Genomic DNA, 19,167 nt, shown 5'->3' with positions numbered 1-19,167 from the left:
TAAATGTCAAATTAAGAACAGTTTAAATTAATGTAGCTAACTTTAAACATGCCGCCGAACTATTATTGTATTAATTACTCATGTCTATTGGATTGCCGAGAAATGAATGCGAGTGTGACTGTGAGAATGAAAGGGGCAATGATGTAATGTTTATGCATGTGCTCTATTATAGAAATTACAGTGTATATATATAGAACTAACCCTGTGGTGTGATTTGTTCTACCCTATGTAATCTCTTGGGCTCCAACTGATGGCACTTACCCTGGGACAAAAGGTAAATAGGTTCTTAATGATTGCCTTTTGTTTATTTGTTTAATTGTTTTGTGGGTTTGACATTACCATTGTAATGTAGAACCAGAATGACGTCAGGCACGTTAAATAAATATTCGACGTCGAGCTAATTAAAAGATGGCGCCCGAACATGCGACATGTAGGTTCGACGAGTAATTCCGAACTTTTACGACATGTAGGTTCGATGTGTAATCCCGAAAATGCGACATGTAGGTTCGATGTGTAATCCCGAACATGCGACATGTAGGTTCGATGTGTAATCCCGAACAAGGCGACATGTAGGTTCGATGTGTAATCCCGAACATGCGACATGTAGGTTCGATGAGTAATCCCGAACATGCGACATGTAGGTTCGATGTGTAATCCCGAACATGATGACATGTATGTTCGATGAGTAATTCCGAACAAGTGACATGTATATTCGACGAGTAAGCCCGAACATTCGACGTGTATGTCCGAGTAGGCCCGAATATGCGATAATTAGGCCCGAGTAGGCCCGAAGTTTAAATAAGTGTCGATAGAAGGAAGGAAGTTATTAATAGTCGCAAAAATGAGTTTATTGTGCCGTAATTATTCAGTTATAGAGCTATGTGCCTACATGCCTTCGACAGGAACCAAGAGATTGATAGAGGTAGAAAATCAAATATTAATCACTTATTGCAGTTAAAAAAATACCACGCAGGACGCCTAGAGTATGAAGCGTTTAGTTCTTTGTGTTGCTATAATCAGTAATTTTCTAGTTTAGAGTATTTAAGTGTATTTACGCATAGTTAGCATGTGAATTGAGTATTTAATTGTTTGTGCAATATATATAGTGAGCGTGAAGTAATAATGGTTAAAGTAATTTACGTAGCGAGAGATTTTGGATTTTTTATGCGGCGATAAGGATAAAGCATCGATCAAGGATGGTAAGGGGGGAGACGTAAAACCCCGTAGGGTCTATTTATGAAAAGGAAAAGAGAAATTTATATCTCGCTGCGTGAACGCATCGAATCCAAGGAAGAAGAGAGAGAGAATAACGACCGAGGAGAAGGGTGATGGAGAGAATAACTCGACAAAGGAAGAAGATTGAAGAAATGGACAATCCAAAGGAAGGAGAGGAAGTGACGTTACTGGAAGGCGACCAGGGAGGAGAAAGCAACCGTGCTCCGGAGAATACCGTTATCCCTGAAAGTGAGCAGCCAACGGCAGTGTTACCAACCCAAGGCACCATGGATGTTCAAGCGATAATGGCGCTCTTCACTACGATGATGAAGCAACATGAAGAAGGGAAAGAACGTCGAAAAGAGGAGAAAGAAAATAAGAGAAAATTGGAAGAAGAAGAGAAGGAGAAGAAGAAAAAATTGGAAGAAGAAGAGAAGGAGAAGAAGAGAAAATTGGAAGAAGAAGAGAAAGAAAAGAAGAGAAAATTGGAAGAAGAAGAGAAGGAGAAGAGAAAATTGGAAGAAGAGGAGAAGGAGAAGAAGAGAAAATTGGAAGAAGAAGAGAAGGAGAACAAGAAAAAATTGGAAGAAGAAGAGAAAGAAAGGAAGAGAAAATTGGAAGAAGAAGAGAAGGAGAAGAAGAGAAAATTGGAAGAAGAAGAGAAGGAAAGGCGAAAAGAATTGCGAAGAAGAGAGAAAAAACAACAACACCGAGAGATGATGGATCAGTTTCTACAAGCATTAAAAAAGAATGATGAGAAAATAGAAAAGGCCCAAGAAGAGTGTGTTGAAAGACATCGTGATAACTCGAAAGACATTGAGAACCTGGATAAAACAGTGGAAACTGAAGACAGGCAGATCCATGAACACCTGGCACACCTGGGAGAGAAGATAGAAGAAAAGAAGAATGACGTGGAGAAGAGAATGGAAGAGGAATTCCGAATGGTTGATCGTCGACTTTCAGCGGATTCCAGAATGGTGGAAGAAAGATTTGGCCAAATCCAGGAAACGATGACGAATATGGGGGAAAGAGTAGAGGAGAATAACACTACAGCAGAGGGCCGAATGGAACGAATTGAAAGAAGAGTGGACGACAATCAAACTGCGACAGCGAATCAACTCCAGCAATTAGAAGATACGTTTAATGGCAGACAATCCACGCTATCAAATCAAGTACAAAGGATGGAGAGAGCGACTTTAGATCGGCGACAAGATGTGGCCCGGCTACAGTTAGACGCCCGGGGAGAATGCCTACTCACACCACCTGACAGATTACGTCACGAAGAGGAGACACGAAGGGGGGCGTGCCCAGAAAACAGCCTTTTCGGGTCGGCCCAGCAAGCATCAACCAGCCGTGACGTTAGCCAGCGGGAAAACAGCTGTATAAGGATACCGGCCGAGCAACTCAGTGTTTCCAACTCGGGAAATTCGCAACGCGAGATTTTTTCGAAAGTCGGTCTGGAGAATTTCGAGACTTTCGATCCAGACAAAAAAGAAACTAGAGTAAGGAAACAAAAGACAAGAAGAAACCAGAAACAAAGCAGAATCGGAGAAGAAATAAAGGAAAGCTATCTAGTATTTGTAAAAAGCCACCACTTAAGCTCACAAATCAACAAGAAGATAAGCAATTTTTTTCATCTTTATGAAGGACCATTCCTTTGCGAAGAAGAAATTAGTAATAATATTTTAAAATTAAGAAACTGTAAACAAGGAAAGGAAATTACCCCACAGCACATAGATAACCTCAAAAAATGGAACTGTTCTCAAGAAAAGAGGGAGATGTGGCTTCAACAACTAGAAAAAACCTAGAGTATTGAACATCGAAAGAGCCTTTTAACTTGTAAATTATTCCGCATACTAGTGTAAATAAGTTAACACAATTATGATATTATTATTCTTATTAATATTCAAAAAACTGAGAACTTATATATATATATATATATATATATATATATATATATATACATATCAATATCTGAGCATATATCATGTTATGTTTATGCCAACATTAATAACGTATTATTTATATTCTTATTACCCAGAATAGATATTATTTAGTAAAGAAACATGTATTTTAAAAGGTTTGAATTGATGATAAGAAATATTTTATGTAATAACTCAATAATTCTGAACTATATCTCAAAGAGTGAATTTTCATCATAACTTAGAGTGTGAATGTAGTAAGTTTACATATGTATATGCATACATAATAGGATAATTCTCATAAGTGTTAGCAAGGTGTTTGTTTAAATGACCAATGTTACAGAGTCAAGAACTGAAAATGAATGTTGAGTAATCCTGCGATTTTATGTTTGGTTAATGTTAAATGTAATAATGTAAATTAATTGAAAAGTGCAATTTAGTCTATAGAGAAAGACAACTATATATTCCAGGGTTCGAGTCCCTATTCGAGCGCCTGTGTGTAACAATTAGGCAAGATTTAACGTTAATTATTAATTGTGTTTTGATGAATTTCTCCTTCGCGTATAGTCTTAAGCTCAGAAAAAATTCATGTGTAAGGAGAGGGGAATGTTATAACGATAAAATCTTGCTAATTATCAGGTAAATCAATTAATCATCGTAATAAGCAATAATACGCATTGGATTGTGGCTGTTCACCGGGACTTGGACGGCAGAGAGCGAAGGACTAGCCTGTTTCCCGAGAGAAGAGGCCGAGCCTCGGGTAAAGAAATATAAAAATACAACTTTGTTACCAATGGTCAGATTCAACTGAAATTAAAGACAGCCCAGCAGCAGATTATCATCGACGAAATCCCCAAAGCAGAATTTGATAGGAGATAAATTAAGCCCGATATTAAAGGTTAAAGAGCTAGACTGGATAACAATAGCTACAGACTCCCTGGCACTGTCTTCGGAACGAACGTGCAGGTTACAATGGGCCTGGTCTTTGGCTAACCTCTACTCGAGGTGCTGCTCGAGAAGGGTCAAAGAACTCCAAATATACGGGCGAAGATAGCAGGACAAGAGCCTACGACTTGAGGACAATTTAGCAACGCTTGGACAGAGAGGGTACCGTAACAGACCTTTTGAATAACAAATAAATAGACGCACAGAGAAGGGAAACCACCAGTTTTTACTCAGATTTTCTTCGGCGTGTTATCGTGCACAATCTTTCGCGAACCACCCGCTTAAAGTATCCGCTTTGTGTGTCGCACCGTTCCGTGTTGTGTTATTTCGCACGTGTCTGTGTACTATCAAGATGGAGTAGAGACAGAGAAAGGCCCTGCTGGGGGGGCGTCTGACCCAGTTGCCACCTTGAAGATGCGGAGATCCTATCTTATCGCCCGGAAGCCATCTATTGACCACGCCGCAAACATCCACGACTTCACCACGAGGACTTCAGTCAGAGCCGACAAAGGTAAGCCGGAATGGACGTGAAAATGGATAAGCTTCGTTCGCCCCGTCGTGACATCCAATGAACTCGCTAATTACGTAAACATTACTAAGACATTGCTTATTACGGTGATTAAATTGCATCAACTATATTTTTAACATGTAAAACCGTACAGCGTTCAATTATCCATTCATCCAAAGTATTTAACATTCAGATTGTACGACGCTATAAATTGTCAATATAATTATACATCAGTGATCCTTGTTAACCTCAAAATTAACAATATATAGATTAACATTCATTCAACAACAACAACTTAAAAGGAGTAGTGTTTTGTCGTACAGGTGAAGCTCCGACCGGAACATGTTTTTCCCGGAAATGCAAAAGTAAATGTCAAATTAAGAACAGTTTAAATTAATGTAGCTAACTTTAAACATGCCGCCGAACTATTATTGTATTAATTACTCATGTCTATTGGATTGCCGAGAAATGAATGCGAGTGTGACTGTGAGAATGAAAGGGGCAATGATGTAATGTTTATGCATGTGCTCTATTATAGAAATTACAGTGTATATATATAGAACTAACCCTGTGGTGTGATTTGTTCTACCCTATGTAATCTCTTGGGCTCCAACTGATGGCACTTACCCTGGGACAAAAGGTAAATAGGTTCTTAATGATTGCCTTTTGTTTATTTGTTTAATTGTTTTGTGGGTTTGACATTACCATTGTAATGTAGAACCAGAATGACGTCAGGCACGTTAAATAAATATTCGACGTCGAGCTAATTAAATGTATATCCCAATATCCAAGATATATTGGAATTGTGGTTATCTTGAATGGCACTATCCAAACTCACGTTCGCTACCGGTGACGCATTTTTGGTCAAATGGGGTTGTAGCTGTGTGACTTTGACTCACATTTGGGTCTTACGTATTTCCTTCCTTGAATGCTTGCCCATGAGCAGCACTGCACAGCAGACTTTTAAGTCTTTTATTCCACATTGCTGAAGGATTGTTTGAAATTAACATTAACGTCTATCTTAGCATTGTTGAATCGAATGACATTATAGTTCATTTTGTCTTATTCCTTATTCATGTGTCAGGTTATCGTTTGACAGCAAAGAAATTGCTTTCTTTTTCCTTGGTAACATTGTTAGTCTGAACTATTACAATTATTATTTCCTGTACCAATACAAAAAATACACTTGCAACGTCCTTCCTGCTCGGGAAAGGGTGCCTACTACACCTACACGAGCACGTCAGCTGGATGCAAGTCTACTAACTTGGCCACGACCAATCAGTAGCACCATACGCTCTGCAAAGTTTACCCATTATGCTAACCTTTTCTCCAGCGGTGGCATGAGACTCTATTTCACTCAGGGTTCGGGAATAAGTACACAGTCCAACGTTAGAGAAAGTTTAATGAACGTAGCTGGATACACTTATGCAACTATAAACGTTGTAAGTTTAGCACACGCCCGTGTAGGATATTACACTCACTTGGCCAATATATTGCCACACAATGGGGGGAGAATGGCTTCTGCAAACTGCCGTAAACTGGGAACAGATACACTGCTGCTGCTGTCCTCTGGGGTCGTATCCTTAGCTCCAACAAACGTCAGGAAGTGCAGTTCTTTGCTAGCGCCGACTTCTATAGCTGCAGGCTTTTACAGGGAACTGTTGGCTTTCGGGGAACAAAGGGGCATCTATTAGGGTCACTCTCACGATAACCGAAGTATTTCACTGACCTGTAATTTACCTTCTGGGCGGTTGCCTAGAAACCCCACGCCACACTACCCTGGCGGGGTGCCGCAGGTTGATGGGGGGAGGAAACCTCTCGCAACAAGCGGAGCGGGTCCTCTCACTCTAAAGTGGAGTTTTTCTCTCTCGCCAATAAGCGGAGTGGGTATCTCTCACTCGAAGGTGGAGTGGGTTCTCTTGCCAAAGGCAGAGTTCAACCTCTCTCGCGGGAAGGCGGAGTGCGGCTTTTCTCGGGTGCTTGGCCTCTCGCAAGAGCGGAGTGCACCTTCCTTCCTTCTTTAAGAAGCTTGGCCTCTCGCCAGAGCGGAGTGCTCCTTTCTTCCGGGTCAGTTGGTAAGAGAGATCTTATCGTGAGCCGACCTGAAAGCCAACCGAAGAAAATCTGCTCCGCGGCTGGTTATATAGCCTCGGTTCAAGTAGCGCCTCTAGCGCCGTTCACGCGAACTACGTGTAACCGTGCTAGAGCAGGCAAGGCGATCTCTACGGCAGTCAATTGAACTACGTGCACAAGGCACAAAGATGAATACATATAATATTAAACGTGTGCTAAACGTTAATATACAATTATCAGATAAATAATACATATTCTTTGCGACCACGCAGGGACTGATTAACATTACAACTCAGCATAATATGCTAACACAAAGCACCTGACCTCATTATTACCATTTACAAAGAATGGTTAATATAAATAACGTTCACAGAGTTAGTTATTAACATAGAATAATAACATTCAGAAACTAAATAATTGTGATGACCTCGCAGGATCATTACACACTGCTTTTAGTTATTTAGAATATCCAGGAAAACCAGGACTTCGAATTTAACTTTGTTTTGCTTTTTAGCACAAATGAAATGAATATACGGGAACTTTCGAAATTTATCATTGGAATTTTACTAGAAAACCTATAAATGTAACATTGCTTTTAGACGTTTTTCTGTCACGTTAAATCAATACATAACAAACTGTTGAACCAACTATGCATCAATATAGCTATTTTAATTCATTATACTGCGTTATATAATGAATATGTATGAATACATATAACACATGTGCATCATAATAATACTATTACATTGTAATGCAAAAAATTGTTTTATTAGAAGGAACATACAAAATAATGGAAGTCATAATTTTGAGAAATATCAAAACTGTGCGAAAATAAAGATTATCTATGTCAATAAACCATGACGCATATGTGCGTTATGTGCTACAAAGTAACAAAAGGTCATACTATTTACCGGTTATTTTATTATTTATTATTTTTGAGATTCAATCAAAATATCATCTGAATTGCACATACCGGATAATAAATCACACTTCCGTAATTTCTCTTTGAATATATCAGCGATCTGTTTATCCTCTTCTGAACTCCGTGCCAATCAAACAAACTATAATTATGTTATTCTATGATCTTGCGACTTGTTTTAGTACATGTATTCTCTTCTTCAGTATAAACACATATTTTTCATTTGCATGTTGATGATGCTCCTAGGGTTGTGTCATGTTTATTTCTTCATCTAAATAGCGAGGCATAAATTATGTATTTCAAAATGTTTCGTTAAAACTTCAATTCGTGTTAACGATTTGAACTCTTAATGTGGCTTCTTATCCAATTGGCACACACATTTGGTTTAAGTTTGAAACTATGTACCTTTAATGATCTTCTTCAATGGTGTACATCCTCTTATTACCAATTATATATCTTGAATTTGATCTGTGAATCAATTATTAAGCATTACGTCATTAAATTAATTCCTCTCTTCCTTCAATGCCACGTTTCAACTATCATTATTGAGTCCTGTAACAGTTTCTTCAATATATGTTGATGTTTGAGTTTCGGCAGGAACCTTTTATAAATCTCAAGGCGTTTGTCTCTTATTCCTCCAGTCAAAAAATTTTAAAATTATGGTATTTGCTCATTCATTTCGACGTCTCTACGTTCTTCCTTTTTTCAAGTTTTTTCATTGTAAATTGATTCTGTGTAACATTTTAAATTTTGACTCCAATAATTTGCATGTGATACAGTTTTCTGATTTCAAGTATCCACAAATAGCTCATGGTCAAAATTTTTGAAAAACTGTCAATAGTTTGTTAAACTGGTTTCGAAGCTGAAATTGCATGCCTTGCATTCAAAATAAATATAGAGTCTCTGCTAATGAAAATGTTTTCCGACCTCAACTGCAAATGTAACGACCATAAATATTTATTTCAGGGTGGACTAAGAGCTGTTATTTGGGCAGACCTACTGCAGGGATTCATTATGTTTGCTGCCGAAATTGCCATCATCATTAAAGGAAGTATTGAAGTTGGTAGTCCGTCTGAAGTGTGGGAAATCAATGATCGTTCTGGGAGAATCGAATTTTTCAAGTATTTCTGTTATAACACTATTACATTTTTTTTGCATGGAATGAATTGAATATATTTCATTTTGATTTTCAATTTCATACTTCAAAGAGAGTCACTTTAATTCTAACGAATGTAAATAAAATATTGCAATTCAAAATTTACTGTTACATTAATTTTTAATTATAGTCTCTCCATACTACCTGGAAATTAAATGAATGCTAATATTTTAATTTAATTTGCAGTATGAATCCTGATCCAACCATACGTCACACATTCTGGAGTGTAATTGTCGGATCATTGATAAAAGATATGGCAAAGTTAGCCACAAACCAACAATACGTGCAAAGGTTCATGGCTGCTAGCAGTCTTAATCAGGCAAGAAAGTAAGCTTTTACATTATAGGTTGTGATAGGAATAAGTTATATAGCTGTGATACATTTTATAATTTTAAAAATAATTGCCATTAATATTAATTGAAAGAATACTATACTTCAAACTTATATTTATTAGTACTCTGGCCATTAAATATAGAAACACAGAATTAAACCATTCGTCTACCAATATAACATTTAAAAATCCTTGATATATATTTGATAATATAAGGTTCATCTCTGGAACAGGGCCACAGACATATTACCATACTACAGTTTATGTGTTAAATGAAATACAATTACCTCAGTCGTAATTTTTAACTGGTCCTAGTAGAAAACTGTATTTCTTATGAATATATTCTTCTCAAATATAATGTATTAATGGCCTTGTACTACATTTTTATACCATTTTTTTCAGATCTCTCTGGGCCAACATGATTGGCGTATGTGCTATGTTATCTATGACATATTACACGGGAATACTTACGTACGCTAAATACAAAGATTGCGATCCATTGACTACGAAGGTAAGGAAGCAAATGTTTTCTTCTTCTAGTAAATGATATAGGTTTGCATTTCTGAATTTAAAAATAAGTATAGTGTATTTACGAATATTTCAGTTATGTCTTACATTCTGAAAAATATATTTAAAGAATTAATATTACTAATACGTTGAAACAAAGAAATTTCATCAGTGAGTTACCAGAATATAAGCCTACAAGTAAAATAAGAAAAAATATTAAGAATAATAAATAAAAAATAATATAGTGTGCAATATGTTGTCCATGGAAAGTTTCTTATATTTAAATTATTCAACATTGCTTGAAAAAATAGCATTATTATGATCTACGTATTACACATTATTCGAACTCAAATTTACAAAATATTTTTAAAAACAGACTGATATCTCAGAAAGATAATAATTAGATTTTATCTTCTCTTGCTTTCAATTAAGCAAAATTGTTAACTATTCTATGAAAATTGATTTTTTTTGTCAATTTATATTTCAAATAATAATATTAAGGATTTTATTTCTCGGAAAGACATCAGAGGAAAAACAAACATTTTGAAGCAAGTTGAGATGTCAGTAACTAAACATAAAACAAATACGTATATATATATCCATTGTCATGGGAAGGCGAATGGATATCAAAAGCTCAAACTAAGCACTAAGTCTAACTCGAGCACAGTGACCCAATCAAGGCTGCGACAATAACAAAATTCCTCTGGCTAGACAGAATCAAGCTTGCAATCCGGGTCGCTCTTTCTGATCGAAAGAGGGAAGTAGTGGCACCGTAGCTTGCAAGCTCATCCGAAACACGGCACGTGGCGAATCGAATAAGCACCCCGGACATTTTGGAAACATCAGGAGTGTGCAGACGTTATCGTTGTCGGGCTGTCGATACGCGCCACCTTTCGGGTGCTGACAGCCAGCACCTGCTGTCCGAGGTGACTGCCTCGCTCTTGTCGTGGTCGACACCAGAGTCCTAGACGCCAGAGGGGCCCTTGTCCGATTAGGTCAGTGTGCTTTGCTCCTCCGCCTTTCCTGCCTCTTCGCCGAGTCAAAGAGAGATATCCACAACATGTAAAACCAGTTGAACATAGTTATACTGCTACATCCTTAAGTACTTCGTTAACACCCTTGTCACATTACGTGGTGGAGATGTGGGACAAAGATCTCAGTACCTCTCGCAGTACACTATATATAAATTAATTCTGTAACTTCGTATTAACCTTATAAATTGAAAAGGATCCATGGTAGAGATCTCTTTGCTAGCCCCCGTGGAGGAGAGGTTAGCATATCGCGCTACGATGCCATGGTTCGGATCTTGGCCTGGGCATTGGATGTTTGTGAGTGTCCATTCATCAATTGCATCATGTCATCACTCATCCCCATCTTCGCAAATTAGCCAAATGTGACACAAAAAGCGAAATAAAATATAACAAATCAATCAATCAATCAATCGATGATCGATCGATAGAGAGCACTTCATTTGGTGGTCAAACAGGGATCGTCATATACCGAATTGAATGCTGACATCTATTTTTAAGTGGTAACCTCCAAAAGGAAGTATATAAAGATCACTTCATGATTCGAAAATCTTCACTGGAAACAAGTGTCGAGTATGTTCCTCTTCTCCCCTTACTTCTGCAAAGTATAAAAATAATCTTCGCATATTCTTACTTTGTTGTCTTTTAGACAGGTTTGAATTGCGCCCTATGTACACTTCTCCAAATGTTACCTGACCACCCTGAAAGATTTCTAAGTCCAAAAATCGTTAACTTGGAAACGTAGCTCTTCAGAACCATCAGAAAAAGAGTAGCCAACTGTACTGTTTTATTTGCATAATCTATTCGTAATTATGCCCTTTTGTGTTCAAACTTGGACAGCGATTTCCTTCAGGTGGACCACTAGCAAGTCAAGTGTTTCCAACCTCACAACAGTTTCTCTGATGCCAATTTTAACATGCCGAATCGCAAGTATTCTATTAAATTTTTCCTTATACTTGAATTTTATGTTTTGTTCTCTATTAATATGTTGGGCGAATAGAGTTTTTGACTTCATGTTATAAACAAAATATACATCTTTCACCATAGGGTTTCTCGCCTAGTAGAGGGACCTGAGTACAGTTGGCTCTGCTCTGCTGTTCTCAAGAGCTATATTTCCAAGTTAACGATTTTTGGACTTAGAAATCTTTCAGGCCGGTCATGTAACATTTGGAGAAGTGTACATGAAACCCGCAGCGACAACCCCCTCCCCCCTTAGCCTACCACTCGCTATGGGCCTGTCGTAACATGATAATTCAATCCCAGCTGCTCATAACTATTTCAGAGAAACATATGGGGTGAGTTGAAAGATATTAATTTTGTTACGCACCGAGGAGGAAAAGGGGGGGGGGTGGATGCTTATAAAATTTGTGATATTATTACATATCCGGTGGGCTAATCAACTACAAATCTTCGCGCTGTATAGTAGTTTGTTAGCGCACCTGATAGCACATGTTCCTTTGTCTTTTGGACGTAGAATTTATTTTTAAGTCGACGATTTCGAAATTCGTATCCAAAAAATATACATGTGGTTTCAGTGAGCCTATAAATGTGTAACAATCTCATATTCAAAATATAGATATTTAAAAACTGGTATTTTCACTGACAATACACGATTGATTGATTGGTTAATTTGCGAAGATAGGAATGAGTTATGATGTGATAAAATTGATGAATGGACACACACAAACATCCATGCCCAGGCCGGTGTTCGAACCCGGGACCCCTGGGGTCGTAGAGCGATGTGATAACCACTCTTTTTATTATTTATCCAAGAACGTATGCACATGCTTAGGAAGATTATGTTTTTAGTGTTTTACATGTTACGTATTAACTACAGTATACAGAAGTAGGATTCTATCTTTATATGTATACTACATTTTAGTTGAAACTACATTTAGGTATAGAGTACAATTAGGAAATTTGCGTAACATTTGTTCCTGGTTAGGGGATGGATTTATATAGTGTTCTTTCAAGATAAATTGAAGTCTCTTGGGATACTGCTCTGTTCATTTGAAAGAGTATATATAATAGTGAGCTATCATCCATTACACTGCACGTTGTTTCGTGGGAGGGAAAATAATTTGAATTCTGGGATCACTATGTCTGTTCCGTGAACTTAGTTATTGATGTGCTCCATATACAACTTAACATAATTCTCAGCTTGGTCCATGCCGTAGAGTAGTTTCGACATTTTGTTAACCTATGGGCTAAAGAATCAAGCAAGAGAAGCAGTTTGGCGAGTCACTGATTCCGTATTGATAGGTCCTACCTCCTGTCACTATAACACGGTGGACCACTTTCTACCAATTTGATTGTCCGGCACTTCACAGATGTTTTGCTGTGACGTTTGTTCATATCCGTGGCCAATTTTGGTTGGGAGAGTCACGAACTATGCGTGGCACTGTAATCGTCTGACTAGTTAATTCACTGTATAACATTTTTACAGATGGTGCGATGTTTACATTCCTTAGTAACTGCCTTAAAAAAACATAAAACTGCTTTGTATGCATTGGATATCAATGGGAACTTCTAATAGAATGTTTCGTAATAATGGAAGTATTATTTCTTGGGTCGCCGTCTCGTGCGGTGAAAATGTTATGTCAAGGCCGGTCTGCATAAACAATGCTCTTGCCTGTGTAGTCACGTGGACTAGTGCCAAACCATCTTCCTTCGCTCATAAGGTGAGCTCGCTCATTGCTACGTGGAAGATCGTATCTTGCCACAGAAACGTGCAAACAATTTTTTGACCTTGCCTATATGCTGTGTTTTGAATGGCAACATATCAAAGTATAGATAGGGAGAAAATATTAATGAACCGTACTCCTGATTTTAAACTCAAAGATCGCATCTTGTTCTCTCTCATGTCGATTGCCCTCTCACACCGGAGCTTACTATTTGCTTCGATCGTGTCTTCGATATTTGTATGAAAATAAATGCCCAAAACTTTAGTTTAGTTGCTAAATTTTTTGATTGGATTCTCATCACCAAGTGGATCAGAAATGATTTCGGCTGTTATGTTTTGCGCCTGATGTGTGTTGATTTTTTTTTAATTTGACACTGAACTCTGTGAAGATCGCTTTCATCCCTTTGGAAAATTGTTACATCGTCCATGAAAATTCCAACTTTTATTGTTGTGGTAGCGACCGAAATGCCCTGTAGATTGTGCTGTATTCTAAACATAAAGGGGCTATTGTAAGGACTTATAAGGTGCTACTCAAGGGACTGCCTTGTAGCACACGACGGCGTATTTTAAAACTAGTCTTCAAAAATCCATTTATTTTTAGTTTTAGCAGCGTGTGGTTATATAGCGTCCTTATTCAATTGACAAAGGTGTCTCCGAAAACATGCTTCTAGAACTTTGTACATGCATTCGTGACTCATCCTGTCATATGCTTGGGAAAAATCTAAAGATAGAAGTGCCTCTGTTGTTTGCCTCTTTTGTTTGGTGATTATATCTCGTATGATCTCGATGATCTCGTATCGTTTGAGGCAGTTGATGTATGTTTTGAGACACATTTCAGGCGAATGGTAAGTTTCCAATTAGTTTGTCCATATATTTACTCAGACGCTGATTTATGCACATACTTATAAGTACAAGTAGTATAATATGACCTATTCTGAAGAAGTAACCAAAGCAAAGTAACCAAAACCGAACATTTTCGGATATTATTCTGTGTTTGTCGTTAATCTTTTTAAAACCCTTATCTTTTTAATCTGTATTTCTGTTGTCTGTATTTCTCTTTTCCTTTAGTTTTCTTGCGACTTGTTATTTGATTTGGTTTATTCTGTTAGTGTGAAAGCCATTTTCTTTTGCTATAGGACCTCCAAATTTCTCTACATCGTCGAAATCCACAGGGGGGTTTTCGCGATATCTCTTACCGAGATCCGGTTGCCATTTTACGATTTTTGTAATTTAGTATTTTGAATGTCTGATAATTTTGTGAAAATGGTGATACTTGTTCTTAATTTTGACGTGAAAACTCTTCCGTTACTCTCTCGTTCTTGACATCTTGGACGAACGACTTCTTTGCCAACAGGATTACGCTGCAAACGGTGTCGTCGGGGATTGGATTGTGAAATTCGCACACGATCTTGGTGTTGGTGCGGTTGTTGAACAGAACCTGTTTTTTTTTCGACGTGTTGATGACGAACATGGGTCTGTGTGCTTGGAGTGTATTATACATCTATGTTTCCCTCCGTCACTCTTTTGTAAGCTGTGTACGTTTCGTATAATTTAAGAAAATCATCTTGTACTATGTCGAGGTTGTAATTTTCGCGCTGGAAAACTTCGTTTCTTCCGTTTTTGAGGTATGCGATCTTGACCTTGCAGCTGTCAAATTTGCTGGAATCTTTTTCATGGTCGTTGTACCTCCCGGCTAGAAGAGTACTATGACGAAATCTGGCATGTCGTACTGTATGTTGTTGAATTTCGTCGTGACGTCGAATTCGTAATGATTACTGGAAGCGAGTTTTTGCACGCATTGGTAACTGTAAAATTGAATGTGTGCCTGTGGATTTTTCAAAATATCCGCTTTGTACTTGAGGGCGTGTTTGGTTTCGTATTCCACAACTGGAATTCTCAGCTCCATGGTTCGAATGATGCATTTTGCTGCTTCGAGCAAAGTGTTTGGAAGCGGAGTGATCCCGTCCGGACCCAAGTTGTATCACATCAAAACATTGTTGTCGTTCGATGATCTGCGAAAAGTAATTCTCAAACATCCTTTCCACATGATCTCCTTGTAGTCTGAGAAGAAACCCGGAAGTAGACGCATGGGAAACTGTACCATGTGACTTTTTGTTGATATTTTTGTCCCTGCTTCGAATCTTCCTGCTTGGTAATAAGCGACATCTGTTTTCGAAAGTTTCAACGTTCCTGGATAATCGACTCTATCGATGACCGTTCCGTGTTTTTTGACTTCAACCTGCGAGAACAGGTAGGGTACGAAGTTGTCTACGAGTTTCAAATTTGCGTTGGGCGTTAATGCTTTTCCGTTTTCTTTTTTCACCACGTCGAATTTAACGTACAGGTCTGATCTGTGAGGATGAACGAATCCGTTCCCTACATCCACGTAGAACTCGATTTCCCTGTTCGGTTCGTTGAGATTGGCGAACGTGCGACGGTTGGGAGGGAAATATTGCAATTCGTAACTTTCGATTTGCTCCACGATGGTTATTTATTATATGTTGATCTCCACGATGGTCGTGGTAGTTGCTGATAACTTTTTCGTTGGTCACCACTAATTCAATTTGGTCAATTCGATTGCGGCATATGGGAAAGTAGATTGGTGACGAGGGCGTGAAGATGATCGGTTCCATGAATTCCGAATTTGGTTGAAAGTCGCGATGATTTTTATTTGTGACTGCCAATATTGTCTGCTTGTGATCATGCCTTCCGCCGAGTTGCAGTGAAAGTTCAGAATCTCGATGGCCAAAACTTTTGGAATTTTGACGCCGAAGTGTTTGATTCCAGGTTCAAGATTTGTGTTGTTCTCGAAACGCAAAAGTTCTCCGATCGTACCCAGGTCCATGGTTTCTGTTGCGGAAACCAACTCAACTCTGTGGGTCACGGAATTTTGAGAGAGAATTACTCATCTCAGTAATTCGGCTTACAAGGTGGACAAATTGTACTGTCCCGGCATGATGCTGATTTTTTCGTTTCCGACCTTGATGGTGTTGTTGTGTTCGGTCACGTTATGAATCAGGTACATGCTGTAGAATGCACGAAGAGCTATGGATTTAGGATAGACGATATCCTCGTGCAACGTGAGTTTCAAGACCGAAGTTTCGCTTGTGAGATGGAACATTCCCATGATGATGTTTCAGGTTCCACGATGCTTTCTGGAAACCTCGAAGTGATGGGTTATTTATTCGAGACAGAAAAGCGAGAATGAAAACGCAAAGATGACCGCATTTCACTTCCTCGAAACCTTGGATTCTCTTGTCGTTGTAGTATAGTTTGGATGTTTTGAGATATTTTGCTATACCCGATAGTGGAACACCTCCGAAAGAATCGAAAACGAAAGCGTTATTGTTTGAATTTTTGAGATAACATATCCAATACGTACCTGGATTTTCATAATTGTCCAAGTTGACGACTCCACACTCTTTTTTCTTACGGCGGAGGGTAAGGAATCTGACATGAGAACTCCTCTGAAGTGTTTGATTCCCAACGGTTCGATCAGAGATTCAATGTCGCGGTTACTGAGCGGTTCTTCTTTTTTTAAGAAAAAAAATCCTCATAGCGTTCCTGCTTGAGGCCTTTACCTCTCTTCTCCATTTCAAGTTAGTGGCGTTTCTGTTCTTCCAATTCTGCCTTGTTCTTTTTTGAATCGATTACGGTTTTTGCTATGGCGGCGCTACCACCTGCCAAACTTCGCACGGCACCCAAACCTGCTAAAATTGCTGGAATGCTTAATATGAAACCTTCCGTGTGTGTCTTTTTCCTCGAACGCTGCTCAATTGAGGAGTGCTGACCAACAATTTCATTCCGTGCCGTATGGACAAGCAAGAACGTTTCTTTTCTCGTTGTTTCTTGGTGAGTAATCCATCGAGGGCAAACAAATTTTTGAGATTCGAGTACGGTACTTGGTAAACTACACTCTTGGGCTTCAAGATGATGTTTTTTTTTTTTTTTTTTTTGGCAATCGGTTGTTTATATATATATTTTGAGAAAACTTTTTCTTGTCTCACTCAGCGCGATGATATGATTACTCGCTAGGTCTGTGAATAATTCACGTGATAAGTTTTCTTATATTTTTGGCAATCGGTTATTTATATATCGTGGGAGTCGAAGAAAAAAGTTCGTGCTTTGGACAACGCAATGATCTGCAGGATGATGCTAGCTGTTTCCATGTTGGACCTGTTGGAATCGTCGGTGTATCGTCTTATTCCTTGTCTCGCTTTAGAAGCTCGTCCAACCTGTCGTCCAAGTTTTTCTCCTGCAGCTTGAAACGTGACGTCGAGATCTTGCAAACTCTTCGTGTGGCAAATTTTCCGAAGGTGGTCCATAAGTACCATATTGCATGGTGCACGAAATTCCGACGTTATTTTGATCAAGTCGATTTTCCCGTCACCTTTATCGAAAGCGATCATAAATATGTAATGCAGCTATTCCATAGGAAATTCTGTTATGTGAAGCTGCGTCATTTTTTTACGGGGTTTTATTTATAAACCCCATCCCAATTTTCGTTTCTTGTTCATGGCGATGGTCGTGCCCAAAGCTGCAACCCGTTCTCCCATAGAAGCGTCCCTACTGATGAATCTCCCGAATGCTGCATCTTCCAATTTTCTATCTGCTTCGTGACGTGCATCTAGATTTGTTTGTGTTTTGGAAGCGATGTCGTGATCTTAGCTTGCGGAGTCCAACGGATTCCCTCCCCTGTCTCTTTGTCCAAGCGTTGTTCGAGTTTGGTACCAGGTCAGCACTACTGATAACCTGGAATGTGCATCTCGAACGGTAATTTGTTTATGATATCGTTCACGAGTCCCTTGCCTTCTGCCACGTTCCAAAATTTCGGTGGAAGAGTGTTGATTATTTTGATCAGGTATCCTATTCCTTTGCTGTCGTTCACGATGAAGTTGTAGAGTTTGGTGCTGATCATGTCCACGATTCCTACTTTCTCATTGCAAAAATTACGATTACCTGCATTTTCTTCGCCTGCTATGACATGTAAACGATCCACGAGTTTCCTAACGTAGTCCACCCATACGAATTCCTTTGGTAACGTGTTGTAGCGTTTGACGCCGCTTCCACTTTTTATATCGTTCCAAATATGATTGATGAGATTCCTGTATTTTTCTCGGCTGCTGGATTTACACGATTCTGAGTAGCGTCGTTGTTTTGATATAGAGCATCCGACAATATTAAAATGTCCATGTAACTTTGATCATCTTCGTCCGTGTAAACGTTCGGATATTTCTTGGTGATGAGTTCCCAAAGTCCAACCGTACCTGTGTAACTGGACCAACTATCTTTTTCACCTCAATTAATTTTTACGTCGTCTTCTTCAAATGTGACTTTCCATTTTCCAATTTTCCAAATAACTCCTTCGTTAGTTTCCATGCTCGGGTACAATCTGAACACCTCGTCCTTGTCGAATTTCGCGGTAGTCAGGTAATCAATCTCTCGCCAATGCACCCAACTCGATCTTACCCGAAGAAGATGAAGTGCTACCTATGGCTTGACACTTCGCCGGTTGCCTGAGTTCGAGAGGAGTGTGTACGCTACGGAGAGGCGTTGGAGCATTATTTCGAGCGGCAAGAGGTACGAGTTCCGTTATGAGATCCTTGTTCTCTTCTGTGACATTTATAATCTCCTTACCGAGAGGAGGAGAAAATTGTTCACCAGTAACGTGGTTTTTCCACATGCGGAAGGACCAACGATAAGACAAAGAATGTTATCGGGTAGAAGCTCGCCATTCTTTTTCTTTTAGTTTGAGACTTAAAATCTGGTAAACGCTTTACCACATTCCACGTACTCACAGATGATGAAAATCATAATTAGATGCACCGTGGCAAAATATCGGGACAAATTTTGGTCTCTGGATCTTAATATTACAGCTAT

At 38.7% G+C, this 19,167-nt stretch overlaps 1 protein-coding gene across 1 annotated transcript in view; it reads left to right on the top strand.

Annotated features, from left to right (window-relative positions):
• LOC145991358 (sodium-coupled monocarboxylate transporter 1-like) overlaps window positions 1-19,167 on the top strand; it is a 166,086-nt gene that overhangs the window by 85,661 nt on the left and 61,258 nt on the right. Inside the window, exons 6-8 of the mRNA XM_083127356.1 lie at window positions 8,549-8,703; window positions 8,925-9,065; window positions 9,472-9,580. Of these exons, the coding sequence (XP_082983482.1) occupies window positions 8,549-8,703; window positions 8,925-9,065; window positions 9,472-9,580 (405 nt within the window). The remainder of the gene's footprint in view (window positions 1-8,548; window positions 8,704-8,924; window positions 9,066-9,471; window positions 9,581-19,167) is intronic.

This window comes from Lepisma saccharinum, chromosome 8 (assembly GCF_977018435.1).
Source record: "Lepisma saccharinum chromosome 8, izLepSacc3.1, whole genome shotgun sequence".
Lineage (NCBI taxonomy): Eukaryota > Metazoa > Arthropoda > Insecta > Zygentoma > Lepismatidae > Lepisma > Lepisma saccharinum.
The sequence above is the reverse complement of the archived record's forward strand: the minus strand, read 5'-3'. Positions and strand labels throughout refer to the sequence as shown.